Source organism: Astyanax mexicanus, chromosome 4, assembly GCF_023375975.1.
Source record: "Astyanax mexicanus isolate ESR-SI-001 chromosome 4, AstMex3_surface, whole genome shotgun sequence".
Lineage (NCBI taxonomy): Eukaryota > Metazoa > Chordata > Actinopteri > Characiformes > Acestrorhamphidae > Astyanax > Astyanax mexicanus.
In genome coordinates this window covers 46,357,768-46,376,016 of record NC_064411.1, presented here as the reverse complement: position 1 = coordinate 46,376,016, position 18,249 = coordinate 46,357,768, and the positions used below count along the sequence as shown (strand labels likewise).

At 39.3% G+C, this 18,249-nt stretch overlaps 1 protein-coding gene across 1 annotated transcript in view; it reads right to left on the bottom strand.

Annotated features, from left to right (window-relative positions):
- Positions 1 to 18,249, bottom strand: part of sirt6 (sirtuin 6) — a 44,347-nt gene that overhangs the window by 16,828 nt on the left and 9,270 nt on the right. The window contains exon 3 of the mRNA XM_022678958.2: positions 2,114 to 2,296. Within this exon, the coding sequence (XP_022534679.2) occupies positions 2,114 to 2,296 (183 nt within the window). The remainder of the gene's footprint in view (positions 1 to 2,113; positions 2,297 to 18,249) is intronic.

The window sequence follows — 18,249 nt, the reverse complement described above, 5'->3', positions numbered from 1 at the left end:
CTGCTCCGGCTGGAATTACCAGCTTATTGGGAATCAAATCACGCCCGGATTTCATCTCAGCACGTGAAAAGCCTGGTGTAAACACCTCCAGGACACACAGTGACCCTGTTAACACCTGGTCACTTTGTGCGAGTAGTGTCTGGATTGTATCCTGATTAGATTGGAGCCACACGCATTTACACTTGGTTAGTCAGGCTGAAATCGGATTGCGGTGTGGGACTGAATATTAAAAAATATATATTACGGGTGTTGTGGTTGTACTGTGAGGAGTTTTTAATGTGGTTGTTTAATGTAGTCTTGGAGAGATAGATGTGTTCACACTGCTATAATGTATTTACCATATTTTTTTGCACTATAAGGCGCACTTCAAATTCTTAATTTTTTTCCAAAAATCAACAGTGCACATTATAACCCTTATAATACCAGTCAGGTTGTAAGGAGCAGTAAAGCCACTCTGCTGAAGTACAGCTTTATATAGGGGTTTCAGTATTTCCAGCACTGAGGCTGGAGTAGTATTAGCATTAGCCGTGAATCGCGCTAAATACTAGCTTTTTTGCTGTTCAGAGATGAGTATTATCAGCCTGTAGTCAGCTACTAACTCTGGCTAGCACTCCTGGAGCTGCAATAGCATTAGCCGCTAAGCAGTAGCTCTTGCACTGCAGGAGCAGCATTAGCATTACCTGCTAACCACTAGCTGTAGTATTATCAACCTGTAGTCAGCTGCTATCCTCAGCTAGCACTGCTGGAGCAGCTTTAGCTTTACCCGCTAACTCTTAGCTCTTTTGCTGTTTAGAGGCGAGTATATTTTTATATATAGGCTGCAGCCTGCTGCTAACTCCGGCTTATGCCGCATTAGCCAACTGTGCTAAGCGCTAGCTCTTTTGCATTCAGAAGTGAATATTATTGGACTGTATTCTGCACATTCACCATGTTAAAACCAGCTATGTGGGATAAACCACTACCTAATTTCACCCTGGCTAACCGGAACACTCAGGGTTCCACAGCGTAGGCATTAGCCACTAACCAGAAATCTAAGCTTACTGTAAAATTAATGGAAGTGCTTTACTCACCCAAATAAACAGTTTTCAGGAGAGAAATACGTGTAGATTAACGTCCAGCGCTCATTTGACTGTATTTTTTTTAAGAATTACAGTATTGTTTACTTAACTTAGCTTAGCTTAATTAGAAGGAAAACATGGCGATATCCTTGTTTCTAATTAGAATCACTTATAATGCGCCTTTTAATCTGGTGTGCCTTATGCATGAAAACAGACGACAAAATAGACATTTATTGAAGGTGTGCCTTATAGTGCAAAAAATACAGTAGATTCTCTCAGACCATTTCCTGAAGTGGTTTGAGTGATCAGATTTAAACTTCCATTTTAATGTGGCTCAGTCTTATCCATATATAACCCTGATACATAAGATGCATAAAGTGACCAGGTGTAAAAAGGGTCTATGATTGGATTTCCTGTTATTTATTTATTTAGTATTGTAGTAGTATTGTGTCCTCTTCAGTAACACAGATGTCATGAAGTACTGTGGAGAACCGTCTTGCCTACCCTTTTCTCAGCATGCTGCTAAATGCACTTTGTAACTTATATGTATGATAAATCCTGTAATATTGCTTTACTGCAGGGGTGCTCAATCCTGGTCGTAGAAATGTATCACCTTGCAGAGTTCAGACCTATCACTAATCTAACAGAGCTTATCCTGGTAATTAAAAGCATCGGCGGTCTCTGTATATTAGAGTTGTTGTGTTGAATCTAAATTGAAGGGCGTTGGCTCTCCAGGAATAAGCACACTGCTCCACTGCATCAGTCTTCACACTTCCTGTACCTTATTTTATGGACTATTAGACCATTTTCAACAGTACAGTTAGCAGCAGTGCTAGCTGTGGTTAGCAGCAGCGCTAGCCGTGGCTAGCAGAGCTTGGAGCTAGTAAATGCCACCTGACAGCGCACCACCCTACAGGGGGTTCCAGTATCTCAGGGCGCCATCAGCTAGCTGTTCATCACATGTAGCTTGTTTTAGCACGGTAAACACGCAGGCTACAGGCTAAAATCTACATAAGAGTTTTAAAACAAGTACGAGTTTGTGTGTTTGTGTTTACCTAGGGAAGCCGGAGCGCACATGCAGGCCATCTACGTTCTGGCTAATGAGGTATTTGAGGTAGCCGGCTCTCTGTAGCTGCAGCAGGGCCAGGTGAGTCAAACTGGGTTTAGCATCCTCAAACGTGGTGTCAAAATGAGGCGTCTCCCCTTTTTCTTCCATCGTCCACACACCTTTCGGGCCTCTGGAGGAAAAACACAAACAGTATTTATAGAAGGAAACGAAGGGAAAACTGGGAAAATCAATAGATGTTACAGACCAGGCACACACAAGCATAACTTCACCACATTGTATCAGTGACCCACATTGAGTCCCCAAAGACTGAGCTGCAGAGCCTGAGTAATGGAGCATCGTAATGGAGTATAGTCATGGAGTAATTGTGCATTTACGGTTCACAGACAATTATCTAATGTCAATACCTGACCTTAGCAATGCTGTTATAACAGGACACAATCAAATTCTCACAGCAATCTTCTGACTTTTACACTAGAAGATTCTCTATACTCCTCTTTACCCCTCGATAGATGGTGACAGAAAATGGTGAATTGGATATTTGAGGGGAAAAAAGGGGAGCGAAATCCATTTATTCCAAAAGAAATTGCTCCCGACTTCCAAAGCGAATGCATTTCATGTGTGAAACTTCCTGCCGAGTTCAACAATGAACTCAATATACCTTGACACACGAATTCACATCCCCTGTCATTTTAAATTTTCTGGAATTCTGGCTGTGCTGATGCTTAAAAGACAGGACCTGATTCTCTGGAGGCCCTTTGTACTGCTGCACTGAAGAAGCAAAATGGGGAAAAAGGTGTCCAAGCACCAAGTCAAATTAAACAACGAATTGATTGGCAGAGAAGCTATTTAATTATCTTATCTTCTGCGTTTTACGGCGGGTGCAGCTTGCCAACTATTTTGCTAGCTCCTTGGCCCACTGAGCAGAACATAAAAGTCACTCCACTCCCTTAAAACAAAGTCCAATATCTTCTCTTTGGCACTGTAATTTAATGAAACTTTTGTGTTTTAACTGTTTGGGACTGTCAATCATATTAGTTAGTTTGCTAAAATCTTCCATTTGAATGCAGTAATAAATCACAGGCAATTTTCCTATTCAGTTTTGGACACTCCCGGTTTGCAAGGCATGGTAAGCTACAAATGTGTCTGATGTGACTCCTTCTCTATCTGTAATCAAGAGTGAAGTAGACATTTTCAAGGCTAGACTTTCAAGTACGAAAAAGTTTGAAATAGGGTTGTCTTAAAAATTCAGTGATCCAACCGGTCACAGTATCTGAAAGGTACTGCGTGTATTAAAGATTGGAGTAAAATAAATCATACTGAGTAGATGAGTAATTGTTCTTTTGGTAGATAAATCCTGAAAGATGAGATAACTGTAAACGTGTACATCCTGTAATGTAATTGTTGCACACATGCCCACTGAAACTGCATACAATAGCAATAGCAAGAGCATTCTGGCTTGGGATGAGAAGGTCACCTGCTCAATAATTAGGCACATGGTGTCATGTGACTTGTTTGAGCCATGTCACCTACATCACTTCATGCTTCCCTCTGCAGACAACTTTATTGGCGATGTGGATTTCATTTTCCAGCAGGACACACTGGCAAAATAACCATTTGGTCCTACATCATTCATTCACTATTTTGAGAAATACATAAACTGCAAACCCAACAACCCTCATCTGCAACATTTACACTTTAAAAGCCTTTTAAATGCAGACAATAGCCAGGAGCTAGGCCCAGTTTTTTCCCCCTCGACCTCTCACAGCTAGAGCTCCATGAACAATTTGGCAGAAAGTGGGAAGCTCCCAGTTCCCAGTTGTCTTGATCACAGTATGTGGCTGAAAATGGTACAGACTCACAGTGTGGGATGTGATAAGGGTAGCTCTGTGTTTGTTCCTGTGGAGTAGAGGGGGTTTCCTAGTTTGATGTTGATGGTCTACTTTTACCTTGTTTGGTTCAGATGATAGGGTCAAAAGGCCAAAATTATGTCTGACCAAAAGAGGCGATTCCAATCAGGATCAAATAAACTAATATTAAGTCCGTTGCAGTGTGAACAAATGGTTTGGACTATTGGACCAATTACGAGAAGTAGCTATAGATTATTAACAGAAAAAATGAGGAATGTCTTAAGATGAATCAGCTGCGTGGCTTTGTCCATTTGAAGGAGAATCAAATTTTAAGAAAGGCCGAATTCAGCTCAACACCTGAAATAGGACTTGTGGAACCGAATTGTGACAATATGCTTACACCTGACAAATGTCTTTCGATAAACCAATATTCGGTTTGTTGCAGTGTGAACAAATGGTTTGGACTATTTTACCAATTACAAGAGAGGTTGAGGCAGAAGAAAATAAACAAAAACTACAACCAGTGCTGTGCTGAAATCTGACTCTCCATGGCAGGCATACACGTCACGGAGCAGCATGGATGCAACAGACTATGCTGACAATTGTTATATCTACTGTAGCTGTAGCTTTTTAACAAAAAAAATAAGAATGGTCTTAAGATGATTTAGCTGCATAGCATGTGTCCATTTGAAAGAGAATCAAATTTTAGAAGGAAGGCAGAATTCAGCTCAACACCTGGAATAGGACTTGTGGAACCGAATGACAAATGTCTTGAACTTGTATGACTATGCCAAGTGTTTCCCTTTCACCTGGATATGCGTACATGCCTGCTTAAGTTCCTTTACACTTGAGGAACCGGCAAAGAATTCCTTTACCACAGGATATAATAGAGTATAGCAAATCTGCACAACATTAACATAACCTGGATTTATGTATTAAAGCTTGCATTTCCTAAAAGTATAATATAGCTAAATATAGCATAATATAGCTAAAATAACAGACATACCCCTAAGAAACATCCCATATAAATGGGGCTCTACTTTCCTTTTGTGCATGCTATAGCTGTTTGATAATGGAGTGCACTTGGCTGGGGTTCGCTTGGATAATTACAAGATTAAGCAATTCTGTGGAAGATGTTGATCCAGGAAGTGCTTTCGGAATATATTTAGTCTTGGTCTTGCGCAGCATCCATTGACTTTTTTGATGAATAAACCAATTGCAAACCAACCAACTCTCCACATAAAAGCTTTAATGGGCTTTCTAAGTGCAGGCAACAACCAAACAAGAGTTAGATTGCTGGATGTCCATTTTTTTCCCCTCAACCTCACACAGCTGGAGCTGAATGACCAATTTGGTAGGAAGTGGGAAGCTTCCAGTTCCCAGTTGTCTTGATCACAGCATGCAACTTGAAATGGTACACACTCACACTGTGGGACGATGTTAGCTGTGTTTGTTCCTGTGGAGTAGGAAAGTGTTTGAGTAGTTTGACAATGATGGTCTACTTTTATGGTGCTTTCACACTTACTTTGTTTGGTCCCAACCTCAACACTTTTACATTTGGTCGGAACCAAACTAACAGGGTGTCAAAGCCTACAAATTATGGCCTGGACCAAAGGTCTGAATGGTTTGGACTTTCAGACCAAACACCGGAAGTTGAGGCAGGATATAGTAACCAATTAAACAATAGAAGAAGATAAAGGACTGGAGCCAAAAACTTCCTTTCGCATGCAATGTCTACTGTAAGTGTAGGGGAGTCATATTCTTGCAGGAACGCAGAACTTAGCACAACACCTGGAAAGTCAATTTGCTGAACTGCTAACGAGCTATCCAAACCAAGCCATTCCTGAAACCAGACCATACTCAAGACATCAAGATTGGGTTTACTATTTGGCCTTGTCCAGAGGTGCAGCTGCCTTAAACCCAAAGATTGCAAATAGATTCATGAGATCAGTTATATGGACTCCTAGCACAAGATTGCCAAATGGTCAATTCCTCATGTCTCCCACTGGTGTTTTCCACTCCTGGTCCTCAGACACTTTACAATTTTATATTTTAGAGACTTCTAGGAATGCAGCAGCATAGGCTAACCAGAGATACTGCACTGGGCAAAAACAAGACTAGGTCATGCGCCTTCCAGGAACTAAAAGGCACAGGTGAGACCCAGTTCTTAAATATTTGGCAGCGAGAATTGAGGCAAATTCTTGCAGATACACTTTTTTGAATCCTTCTCTTCTGATATCTCACTGCAATCAGGTACAAATGGGTCATGTGCTTACCAGACAGGGAGCTCTTTGAAATATTTCAAAGTTGAGCAGATTTATGGATCAGTATTAGATTATGCTCATAAATTTAAAGAGCAGTACACTCTTAAGCATTGCCAATAGGGTATTCCTACTTTGCGCCTGTAGACTTTTCCCCCCACCACAACATGGATCAAGAAAAAGCAGACAAGAAGATGACTAGATGACATCAAAGATATGGACTCCCATCAGATAATCACCAACAGGTCAATTCCTTTTTTCGCCAAAATCAAGCTTTCCACTTCTGATCATTAGACATCATAGAATTGCATATTTTAGTGTCTTCTTAGCATTCACAAGTGTAGGCTTAGCAGAGATGCAGCACTGGAAAAAAAAAAAAAAAACTGGATTAGGCCATGTGCTTTCCAGGAAGGGAAAGGGATGGGCAAGACCTGCTCCTTATGTAACGGGTTTCAATTAAAAACAGCTCTTTCATGCATTTCAAAGCTTAGCAGGAACAGTGCACAGAAGAATTCTGAGCAGGCTCTGGAACCACCATGACCTGACATGACTCCCATCACACAAAAACGAACAGGTCAATTCCTGCTCTCTTCAAGTGATGTTTCCTGAACAGCAATTGCTGGTTCTCAAACATCACAAAATTGCATATTTTAGTCATCTTCTTGGCATGCAGCAGTGTAGCCTTACCTGAAAAAACTGGACTAAGTCATGCGCTTTCCAGGAAGGGAAAGGAACATAAAAGCCTTGGTCCTTACATAATCGCTTTCAATAAAAAAACAACTCTTTCAAGCATTTCAAAGCTTTGCAGGTGGAACAGTACTAAAAGATACTCAAAGACTTTATGATCAGGATTAATCTTTAGCAGTGTCCAGGGAGTATTCCTGCGTTGTGGCCAAGTGATTCATGGTAGACTCTGGGCCCCACAATGATATCTGATATGGATTCCCATCACATAATCACCAACAGATCAATTCCTACCTTTTCCAATTGATTCTTTCTTCTTGATATGCAGCAGTGTAGTCTTACCAAACTTGGGGAAAAAACCTGGACTAGGCAATGTGCTTTCCAAGAAGTGAAAGAAAAAGGTAGGCTCTTTCATACTATTAAGCATTTTTTCAGGAAGGTTTTTAGATCAGTATTAGATTAAATTGAGGATTGTAACAGTGGTTTTAAAATTGCTGCTCAATGTTTGGTCAAGCATGAAAGCAGTTTTTGAGCCCGGGAGCAGTACAGAGCAGTGATCCCTGGTCCTCCTTAAATAGGTGGTCTGAAGTTTACATAAAGCAGATGTTGGTGTGGTCTGCTGTAGGTGTGTAAGCTTTCTGCTCCAGATGCAGTGTAGAGGTAGTGGGGTGCTATCTTGCAAATGAAATTGAACACTGGCCAGCAGGCTCATGGCATGGTAATTATCAGAATTATCAGAGTTCAAGTGAGGCCTGAAAGTGGGAGACACATGGACGGGATATTTTATTTCCAAAGTTGTTCGGGTGTTGTGCCGAATTCAGCACCCCCGCCAGGAAAAGCACCTCCTCCAGGAGTGTATTTCTAAGTAAAGTTAAAGCTTCAGTTTATCAAAAAGGCGGTGTTTGAGTCTGGCACAGCTTTAAGAAGTAACATGATGTGCTGAATCAGTCAGGTTACAAAATGAAGCAATCACATAAGAACACATGCAGCAAACAAAAAGAAATAGCTACCACACCATAGTCTGCCTGAAGCAAACCCTGGATCACAGATATCATGAGGACCAGAGAGACTGGTGCTTTGGAAAATTCACAAGCTTTAAAACAGCTTTAACAACTGCAAGTGCTCCCTGATCCTGAAATAAAGGGCTTGAGTGAAAAATGCCCTTTCTGTGAAAGACTGCTCTCATACACATAATAAAACTTTAATTTAGTTCTTTTAGTAAGAAGAATGCTATCAGAAGACACAAACTCAGATAGAACACTTCATCTGTCTAAAGAAGCTCCCCCTTTCTACATCGCTTTTCCAAACACTCTTAAAGTAAAACTAAACCCTGATTATAAGGAGTTGTTTGTTCAGATTTTTTTTTTTGTTAGGTCACACTGCTTCTTTGTTTACATGGTTTGGTGCACATCTTATCCTGCTAAACCAAAAACCACAGTGTAACCATAGTAACAGGCGTTCTGGTGATGCTGATGTTGCCGTAAGGGGTCTATGCCTACGCAGGCAAAGTTATGAGGAAGATTAATTTTGTTTGATGGAAATGTTGCTAGAATTTTAATCCAGCTGTTCAGACTGGAGCTGCGTTGCTGGATATCAGATTTGTACTGGAGTTCAGAAACACAGATAGAAGTGACTTGAATAAGAATCAAAATGTCCAATTCACTGCATTCTTCTGCTGCTCACTCTGGGCCACTTTAAAGCTCCACTAGGTAGGATTGAGATTTTGTGCTCGTGGGCTCCCCCTACAGTTGCAGGGTGTAATAAATGTTTTAGGTGGATTAGTTTCTCTTTCAAATTTTCTGGCTTTCACAGACATATTCTGTCACTTCCCAGCTTTTGCCAGAGTGTCTGTATGTTAGTTTGTAAAGAATGAACCAGTAGTCCTTGTAGAACTGTTAGAACTGTTAGAACTAAAGGTTGGAAAGCAGGGCGCAGTTCTCGCGAGCGTTGGTCGCGGCCGCCTCGGAAAACTCACAGAGTCTGGTTTGAGCTCAGAGGAGCTCCGGCACAGACACGAGAGAACTGCTATTCCTCCTATTACACCTCAATGCAGCGTGAGTTTCAAGCTGTAATTTTACTTCTTTAAAAAGATCAAAAATCAAGGAAATCCTACCTAGTGCTGCTTTAACCCTAGGGGTGTGTTAAAAAAATCGATTATTCGATTTAAATCGATCCTCATTTGAATGATCCGATATCGATTTATATAAACCCGAGATCGATCTTTATAACTAGCCCCTTTTCCCCGTGTATGCGTAGCTTTAACGTCTCGCGTAGATCTCGCGAGACCATCCTTTTTTTCCGAGCAGCGCGCTCTGGCTGGGGTGATCAGTTAAGCATGGCTGAAGCAGGAGTGCAGGCGCCCAAGAACCTGAAGGCAGACGTGTGGTTGCATTTTGGATTCAGAAGCTATGGCGGTAGGGAAGAGCTGGATAAAAGCAAAGCTGTGTGTAAACTGTGCAACAAGGAGCTGAAATATTGTGGAAATACCACAAATCTGAGAAATCATCTAACGCGACACCATCCTGATACTCAGAAAACGGCAGAACCCACACAAACTCCACTAGAGAAAGCATTTGCGATGAAACTACCTTCAAGTTCTCCTCGTGCTAAAAAAATATCTGAAGCTCTGGTAACATTTATATGTAAGGATATACAGTTCATAAGTGAGTGTTCATAATATAAACTAATATTTTAATAATGAAATTTGAGTGTTCCTTGTATAATTACATTTCATATTCAAACTACAATTTTTATGGTAACTGAAATTTCCCTAAATTAATCGATGTTGAATCGAGAATCGAATCGAATCGAAAATCGATTTGAAAATCGAATCGAGACCTTGTGAATCGGAATCGAATCGAACTGGGAAATCAGTGATGATACCCACCCCTATTTAACCCACTGTGTGAACATAGTCTAGATTTACCATCTAGTGTTGCTGGTACACAAAAGAATGTACAACATTGTTCCCACCGGTTTTATGTTGAAAATCTCAAGTTGACAGCAGTGATAGCACAGCATAAAGTTTTTTTCTCTAATTTTTCATTTTTCCATATTCTGATTATCAATTAATTTATTATTTTTATATATTATCATACGTTTTTTGATAACTACAAATTACACAAGCAACAGCAACACAGCAATGTATCTACTAAAAATATTTGCTTTGTTTACTAATTAATAACTTATGAAAATGATAAAATGCACACTCGTACATCAATATATCAATTGTTAAATTTCACAGTTTCTCTACAATATAGGTCAGTAATAATCAAAGCTTTGGTGTGCACCATTTAAAAATGAGTGAAATACACCAGCAACAAACAAGCCTATGTTTGCAGCCACATAACAACTCCCTAATTTTAGAACACTTTTTCTGAAGTTAAATTCATAAGTTATGGATATTTATTGAGAACTGTCCATGCCTTCTAAAGCTCAGTGTGTGGCAATGATCATAGCTCATTTTCTTATCTTTTTTATTTGTTCTAGGTGATATACTAAAAACTAAACACATTTTTTGATTGTCAGTAAAATTTGCAGAAAATAATGAGGAATGCTTTGAATTTTAAAAATCTGTTTCATTCTGGATTTTACAGTTAACACTGTGCTTTTCCACGCAATTGGTAAAGCTAGTCTCTACATAATAATCTCTGCATAATTCTCACATAATATATAGCTGTCGACATGTTTTACAACCTCAGGTGTAGAGCTGCACAATATCAATATCATTTGAGCTTTAAAGCTCACCTTCCGTCGTTTTTTCTTTCATTTTAAAATGTCTAGTTGTGGTCTCTAGTATGAATGAATGACATGTGAGCCGTTTTTGTAAAAAAAAAAAAAGTGTTCAGGTGTCTCTGTACAGCTCTTTTTCAATGGACTGTTTTAGGGGTGTGTCCAAAATGACCGGATTCCAGCTTTGCTCATGAATATTCATACATGCAAACAGCATGCAAATATCTCTCCTCTGATTGGCTAGGAGCACTGCGACGCCCCTCCACCGCTCTGCCGCTCACTGCCTCCCACCTCCTAACTGATGAGCGGTGATGTTGCGTCGCTTCAGCTCCGCCTCTGGGAGTTTCTCGAGCCAAGGTGGGCTGGTCTGTGAGTTTCTGCCTACGTAGGCAGAAAGATAATTCAAAATTCACCCGTTTTTCGGAGGGGGGGAGGGGGGAATTCTTTGCTTAGCTCCTGCAGACAATGGGGGCTGCAAAACAGTTTAATGTGCAGGTGTACACATTCAACTCGGAGAGACCTACTGTATTCCACAAAAAACAAGAAAAATCGGATTTTCGCAGAAGGTGAGCTTTAATATCGCAATGTATACATGTGTAATAGTCATATCTCAGGGCATGCCATGCTTTGTGCAATGTCAAATTACACTTTCTACACTTTTTGCTGCTTAAAACAAAGATCTACATAGTACCATTACTTTTACAACAGTTATAAATACACAGATTGCATCAATAGTATCACTGCATGTTGGATCATTGAATTCTGGCAAAATTTAATGTTAACAAATCCTGTATTTTTCAACATCAAAGAACAAGAAAATATTGCAGCCTATTCCCCCCACCCCCAATACTGCACAGTCCTTCTCAGCCCTACTGAAAGAAATTAGAATATAATTAAATAAAAATTCTAAAACCTTTTTGTTCCAGTTCTGCACATTTTCTTCTTCTTATCTTAAATCTTTTTGCAACTACTCAATTCCACGCTTCTGATTTTATGTTCTCGGCATCATAGTGGAAACCACAGGAAACCACAGAAAATCACAGCAGGTGAAAGACAAAGTCTTTTTTTATTCATTGCATGCTTAGAACTGGTCCACTGATAGTAACAGGTGAAAACTCATGTTTACAGTGTGTTAGCAGTGAAATGGAATGAATGTATGTTATGATGTGTTTACACAGGAAAAGCTAGATAGATCTCATCTGGCCACACTGGGGAAAAACTAAATGAAATGAAAAAAAAAAACTGGATATCCATCCCGCATAGTTCTAGCAGAAACAGATCCTCAGCAGCTCAAACTGTAATCCATTACACTGAGAGAGTATAGAAGAGGAAAAAAAGGCTAAATTTAGTCTCATTTGCAGTTAATAATGAATGTACGGACTGTGCTGGTTCTACTTTCCCTACAGCGTCCAGTAAAACTACAGTCTCTCATATTCAGTAATGTCACTTACATTAATACTTTTCCTTTAAAAGCACGAGTAGATTTTGGGAAAGCAGTTTTGAATGTTTGCTGTCACCAAACACCAAACACACCAGGGTTCATACAGTTTTAACCAATAAATTTCCATGACTTTTTTCATGACTTATTCATACCATCAACGCAAATTTTTCATGACAATACGATTGTTGAAACATCAGTACAGACATGGACAACAAAACCAAAAATCAATCTATAAACATTGATTACAATAGGCCTAAAATTAATTATATTTATTCATCTTTTGCAATGTTGAAACACAATCTTCAATAATAAAATGTGTGTAAAATCTTGAGAGTTCCATCATGTAGGGCTAAATTACTGAGCTAAGTCTGAGTGGATGTATTTGGTAGTTTAAAATAGCTTTTCTTTGTCAAAAAGATTTGTAGATTGCAAATTTCCATGACTTTTCCAAAACATTGAGTATTTTTATTTTTCCAAAACTTATCCAGGCCTGGAAATTGATATTTTAAAATTCCATGACTTTTCCAGCTTTTTCATAACAGTATGAGATTTCAGTGGTGCCAATAAATTAAAAAAATCTAATTTATCACATTAGAATTATTTGATTAATCATGATTAATCCACATCTTTTTCCTCAAGACTAAGCTTTTAATAATGGGTATTTAAACCTATTAAACACCGTCCATGTTTTTCTAAGGGAGGGCGGTGTGTCTGGGTTCAGAGTGTGCTCAACATCCCTAAACCTCGGATCATAGAATCCCTCCTGCTCATTAAAATTATAAAAATGTTAGGAATTATTTCATACCCACTTACTTAGAGTCCAAGTTTTATTTGTTGGAGTGGGGAAGAGAAAGGAGGGATGCTTTAAAAGAGTTGTTGCTGTTTGTAAGTGTTACAGTGTTCTAAGAAGAACTGCAATGATAAGTCAACGTTATAGACAATGTCGACTATTATAAAAAATTGTGATATTAAGTTTTATTGTGACGCGTCGTTAATATGTGATGGAGCGCCAGAGAGAGAGAGAGAGTGAAGAGAGATAGCGCGCAAGAAAAAAAGGGGCGAGCGATGAAGACACGCACACACATAGTGAGAAATAGAGCATCCTGATTGGCCTCACCTTGTGCTTATTCGGCCAGTGAGGTTTCAGTGTGGGCGGGACTTGCAGAAAGTTTGATAAAGTGGGTTTAAACAGGATTAACATTACTAATGCTAGATAGAGCAGCTGGCTAAGTGTTAGGGAAATACTGTATTTTGTACGCTATATTAAAATTTTTACAGAAACTGTATAATATACAGCTCTGGAAATAAATATGAGACCATGATTAGTTTCTTTGATTTGTTCTTTGAATATCTCTGGAATATCGTCAAGAGGAAGATGGATGATCACAAGCCATCAAATCAAGCTGTACTGTTCAAATTTTTGAACCAGGAGTGGCTTAAAATTATCCAAAATATACTGCACAAATGGTCTAGGGTCCTAAACGTTTAACAGTGAACATGCAGTAAAATATGCATTGAATGAGGAGCCTCACCACTAGAAAGTGCTCTATCCTGTACACTCCTGTTCTTGTGCTGTAGCTACAGCCAAAGGAACTGCGTGCGGGACCACAGACACTGTCCAAGGTGCTGAAACTCTGGTGTAATTCAGCAGTTCAGCACCTCTGCTGTGGACCGCCAGTGTGCCATTGTCTGAGGATAGCAGGACATCAGATGCATGCACGGTTGGTCTGTGCTAATGAGGAAACTCTATCATTCTTTCTCTCTTGCCAACAGGCACCTCCACTGGCTTAGACACAGAGCACGAAACCTTGCCGCCTTACCCCAGGCCAAGCCACTGTGTCTCTCCAGCTGCTGAGCTCCAGCTGCTTGGTTTTGTAGAGAAACTCTACTGTTGATAGTTAAAAGTTTCACATTTTTATTAATACACCTTTACTGAGGCATGCTTTAGTGTTTTCTCCCCACCAGTTTTTACCTTGATCATCTTCAAAGCCGTAAAAAAAAAAAGTTTAGACACAATTCCACAAGTTTCTATTATGATTAAGGGTGTGACGATTCGATGCTCCATACGAGTATTGGTTTAATACTGTCCAAAATCACTAGTATAAATACTGGATGAAAAAAAAACTATTATGCAAAATGCTAAAACCCCAAAACCCATGCTGGCATTCTTGCAATGGGGCAGCCTAGTGAGGGATTTGATCCCAGGTCGATTTGGTGAAAACACTGACACACTTATCGGTGAGCAAACATGCTCTAGTGTTGATTGGATCCAAGAGCAGAACAGTTAGATCACAATAACAAACAGAAAATTTGCTATTTCGCTCTTATGTAAACGCTGCAGAAGATGCACAGGGTCAAATAAAGTGATTTAAAAATTTCAACTTTTGCATGCCGCACTTTGGTGGCTACTTGTGCAGCCAATCACAGATCAGCTAACATGCTATCTACAAACAGCCATTACAAACACACTCCTTTGAAAGCTCATCCCATTTCTGCAACCAACTGGAAAGCGCATATCCACAGTTGATAGCAGCTTGCATTGTTGTGAGTGGCGAGTGCAGTGCACACTTCATTGTAAGAACAGCTTAACCGCAAAAAGGAACAAATTCAAAAGCAGAATTTGAACCCAGGGGAGCAAGTAAGGTGAACTCAACTCAAGTACTTTGAAAACAACAACAGCTGAAACAAAGTGCTGTACATAAATAATTATAAAACATAAAACAAACACTAAAATAAAAAACAAGGTAAAAAAAAAACAATAAAAAAAACCCAATAAAATAAAATTTAATTAATAAAACAGATAAAAAAGTAGAAAGAAAAAACTACCAAAACAAGAACAAATCTCAATTTGGGTCAAAAGTCAAAGAATAAAAATGGGTTTTAAGACTAGTTTTAAAAACAGACAGTGAAAAGACCTGCCTAAGGCGCAAGGGTAGGTTGTTCCATGAAGGTTAATGGAACATGCTATGTATTGACCAATGCAGCAACAATGAGGACTTAAAGACCTAAATATGGCCAGAGTAAAAAAAAAAAAAAAAACTAAAAAAAAAATAATACAAGCTGTTATTTTTTGTGAGGCAAACATGCTCCCTCTGCATTAAAGCTGCGGTTAACTAAAAAAACAACAACTTGAAAACAGGTGGAAAGTAAACGCCACGCAGAAGGTGAGGGAAAATACAAAACAAAGAATACCAATGCTGTCTGGCTGCTCTAAATAACCGGGGAAAACAAAACTCACAAACTTCCCAAAAGAGCTGAATCAAATTTGAGAGTGGTTGTTAGAACTTGGAGTTGCTGAAGGAAGCTTCCTGAAGAAGGAAGGGGACCTTAAAAAGTGTGAGGGGGTGGTGCAAATAGGATTCAAGGAGATTTTATTGTCATTCGCATCACATGAGAACTACTTTCTGCCATTAAAGAAAGAAGTGAAGGGGAGAGCAATAACCCTCAGACACAGAGATTAATGGCTAAAGTATCCAGACCAAACAGAGGCAAAGACCCAACACTGATTGAGAAGGTCTCTGGAGCCTTGATATTTGGCACCAACCCGTACAATTCAAAGCTTTATTGGGAAGGACAGTATTTGATTTACAGTGTGAGAATGATGAGAGAGAGAGAGAGAGAGAGAGAGAGAGAGAGGGTGGTGAGTTATGAGATTTAATTAATAATCCAGCATAAACAAAAAGTAACTTAGCTAGCTTCTGAGCTTGATGAAGGCTAAGAACCATCATTAATGAGCAGTTCTCTGGACTTATAAAAAAAGCTCAGCCTAATGCCGATCCTATACCTAACGATTTTTAAGAGATTTCTCTGGTCGCAGACAAATTTAAGAGATAAGTAAAATCATGAGAGTCTGGCTGAAGTTGAGCTGCAGTCGAGTCGCGGTCGCGTCATCTCCATCATTCAGTGCTAGAGTTTCAGAAACTAAAAGTTTCAGTCAGTCGTGATCACGTCCTGGCTCTCATTCTTGTTTAATATTCTTGCGAGTCTTGAGACTTGGCTCATGCAAATAGTGATGTCAACAACCAATAGGAGAATTACAGAAAGAGGCAAGAATACATTTCACAAGACTGATTAGAAACGATAAAAAAAGAACAAATTTTGCAGTTAATTGGTCTTATATGATTCTTACTTTAATATATACAGTATTTTAAACACAGGTAGCACTTCAAAGTAATTATATTTATAGTTATTTTTTTATTTTGCACTATGTCTCATTGTGCAGTGTTATTTTTAATACGAACAAGTTTAATAAATACACATTTTGCAAGAATGATGTTCTTTATTAATTTTTAGTTCTTCATTATTAATTTGATCTAAAACAAAGGCAAATGTACAGCAGTGAAATTGTAATAGGCGGTGTTGAACACAAAATGTATTCTATGAGTGTGGTAGAAAAATAAACCGTTGATGGGGACAAAAGTTGTAACTCTCTAATAGATCACAGTATTGATATACACAATGTATTGTGTATATGTAAACTTCACCAGAAGCATGATGGGAAATAATCTAGTTCTAATCTAGTAATAATCTAGAATCTAGTTGCAGTCTTGCAGTTAGTGATCCCCAGTCTTTGCAAAATCTTAACCTGTGACTATTCTGTGAGTAAAACGTCAGTGAGGAGTCTTTAGATGCGAGAGGGTGTCAGACTTTAATCTGTTCAGTATGTTAAAAGTCTTTTCAGAGTCTTTTCAAAGTCGTGTAGTGTATGGACAGCTTAAGTCTCTTGAGGCTATAGTCAAGATGACCATGTTAAGCATGTTAAGTGCATTTAAGTGCAGCTTAGAGGGAAAAAGAATCAGACTTTAAAAAAGTGGTATCATGCTACCTCCTAATTATAATATAATATACGTTATAATAAATTACTAAATAACTGCATGTCAAACTTGCTACTTGAACAGTGCAAAAATCTTAACACAGCAGCTGCAGCAAATGGAACCTTCAAACTTCAACTCCAATGTCTGGGGGGCCTTCATTTCATATTAGATTGTCTCTTCTCTATTCTATTGACTTATATTTGTATTTGCCTGCTGCGATGTAACCCCAACTTCAGGGTTCAACTTTTAACGACTGTCTGATTGTTTGACTACCAAGGGCAAGGAAAGGTAAGTCAGGACAGCGGGACAGGAAATTACAGTTCTCACTGTCGTCAAGGACGATTCAGACATTCACTTTAAAGCTCTGCACCAGGGGGGGGGATTGCACACGGGTCCTGTCTGATCCTCAAAGTCATTGGTGGGCGGGATCAACTTTGCAGAGCCACAGTAATAGCGGGAAAACCGCCATCAGGTTAGAGTGGGTGGGAACTGTCGCTTGCTGGGTACTAAAAGAGGAGGGCTGGGGCAGTTAAAATAACCGGCTGCTTGCAGAAGCAAGTGGTAAGAGAAAGGTGGAGAAAAAAATCTTCATTATTAACAGGATACATGCATATAATGAAGCAATACAGCTTACACTAGAAATTAATTCTGCTAAGAAGACAGCAACAAAACGTAGGTGATGACCAGTGATGTCAGTAACGCGTTACTCTAATCTGACCCTTTTTTTCAGTAACGAGTAATCTAAATTGTTACTATTTCCAATCCAGTAATCAGATTAAAGTTACTTATCCAAGTTACTCTCTCTCTCTCCACCTCACACCTCTCTCTGCTCACACGCGTCTCGCTTTCTCCCCTGTCTCTCTCTCGTGCTCGGCGTGTCTTTAGTTTCCGCCCATTCTCGTTTTTCCTCCAGTTCTCGGGCTCCCTATCTCTTCATAAAGGCGTTTTTTTCCCGGCCGCGTCCCAATTCACTAGCCAGGGCAGCGGTCTGCACAGATCTGATTGGCAGAGGAGTGTGTTTGAAGATTTTACACCACACGTGATTGGTCTGCAAGTTTTCTGTGCCCAGAGCGCGTAAATCGTAAAGACAAGAAAAGCAATCTGATTACTTTTTCAAAGTAACTATACCATCACTGGTGATGACAAGGGACATTTGTCTGAGTCTGAACAAGCAAGCAGCTATGGTGGATGCCATTTGTAAAAGTGGCTTTACTGTATTAATCTCACAAAATTTCATATGTGACTTAAAGAGTTAAATTTTTTACTGCACTACTAAGGCAGTATGACTAGAGTTGAACTACTGAGGTAAATTTATGAAGACAATTGCACTAGTGAGCTGAATA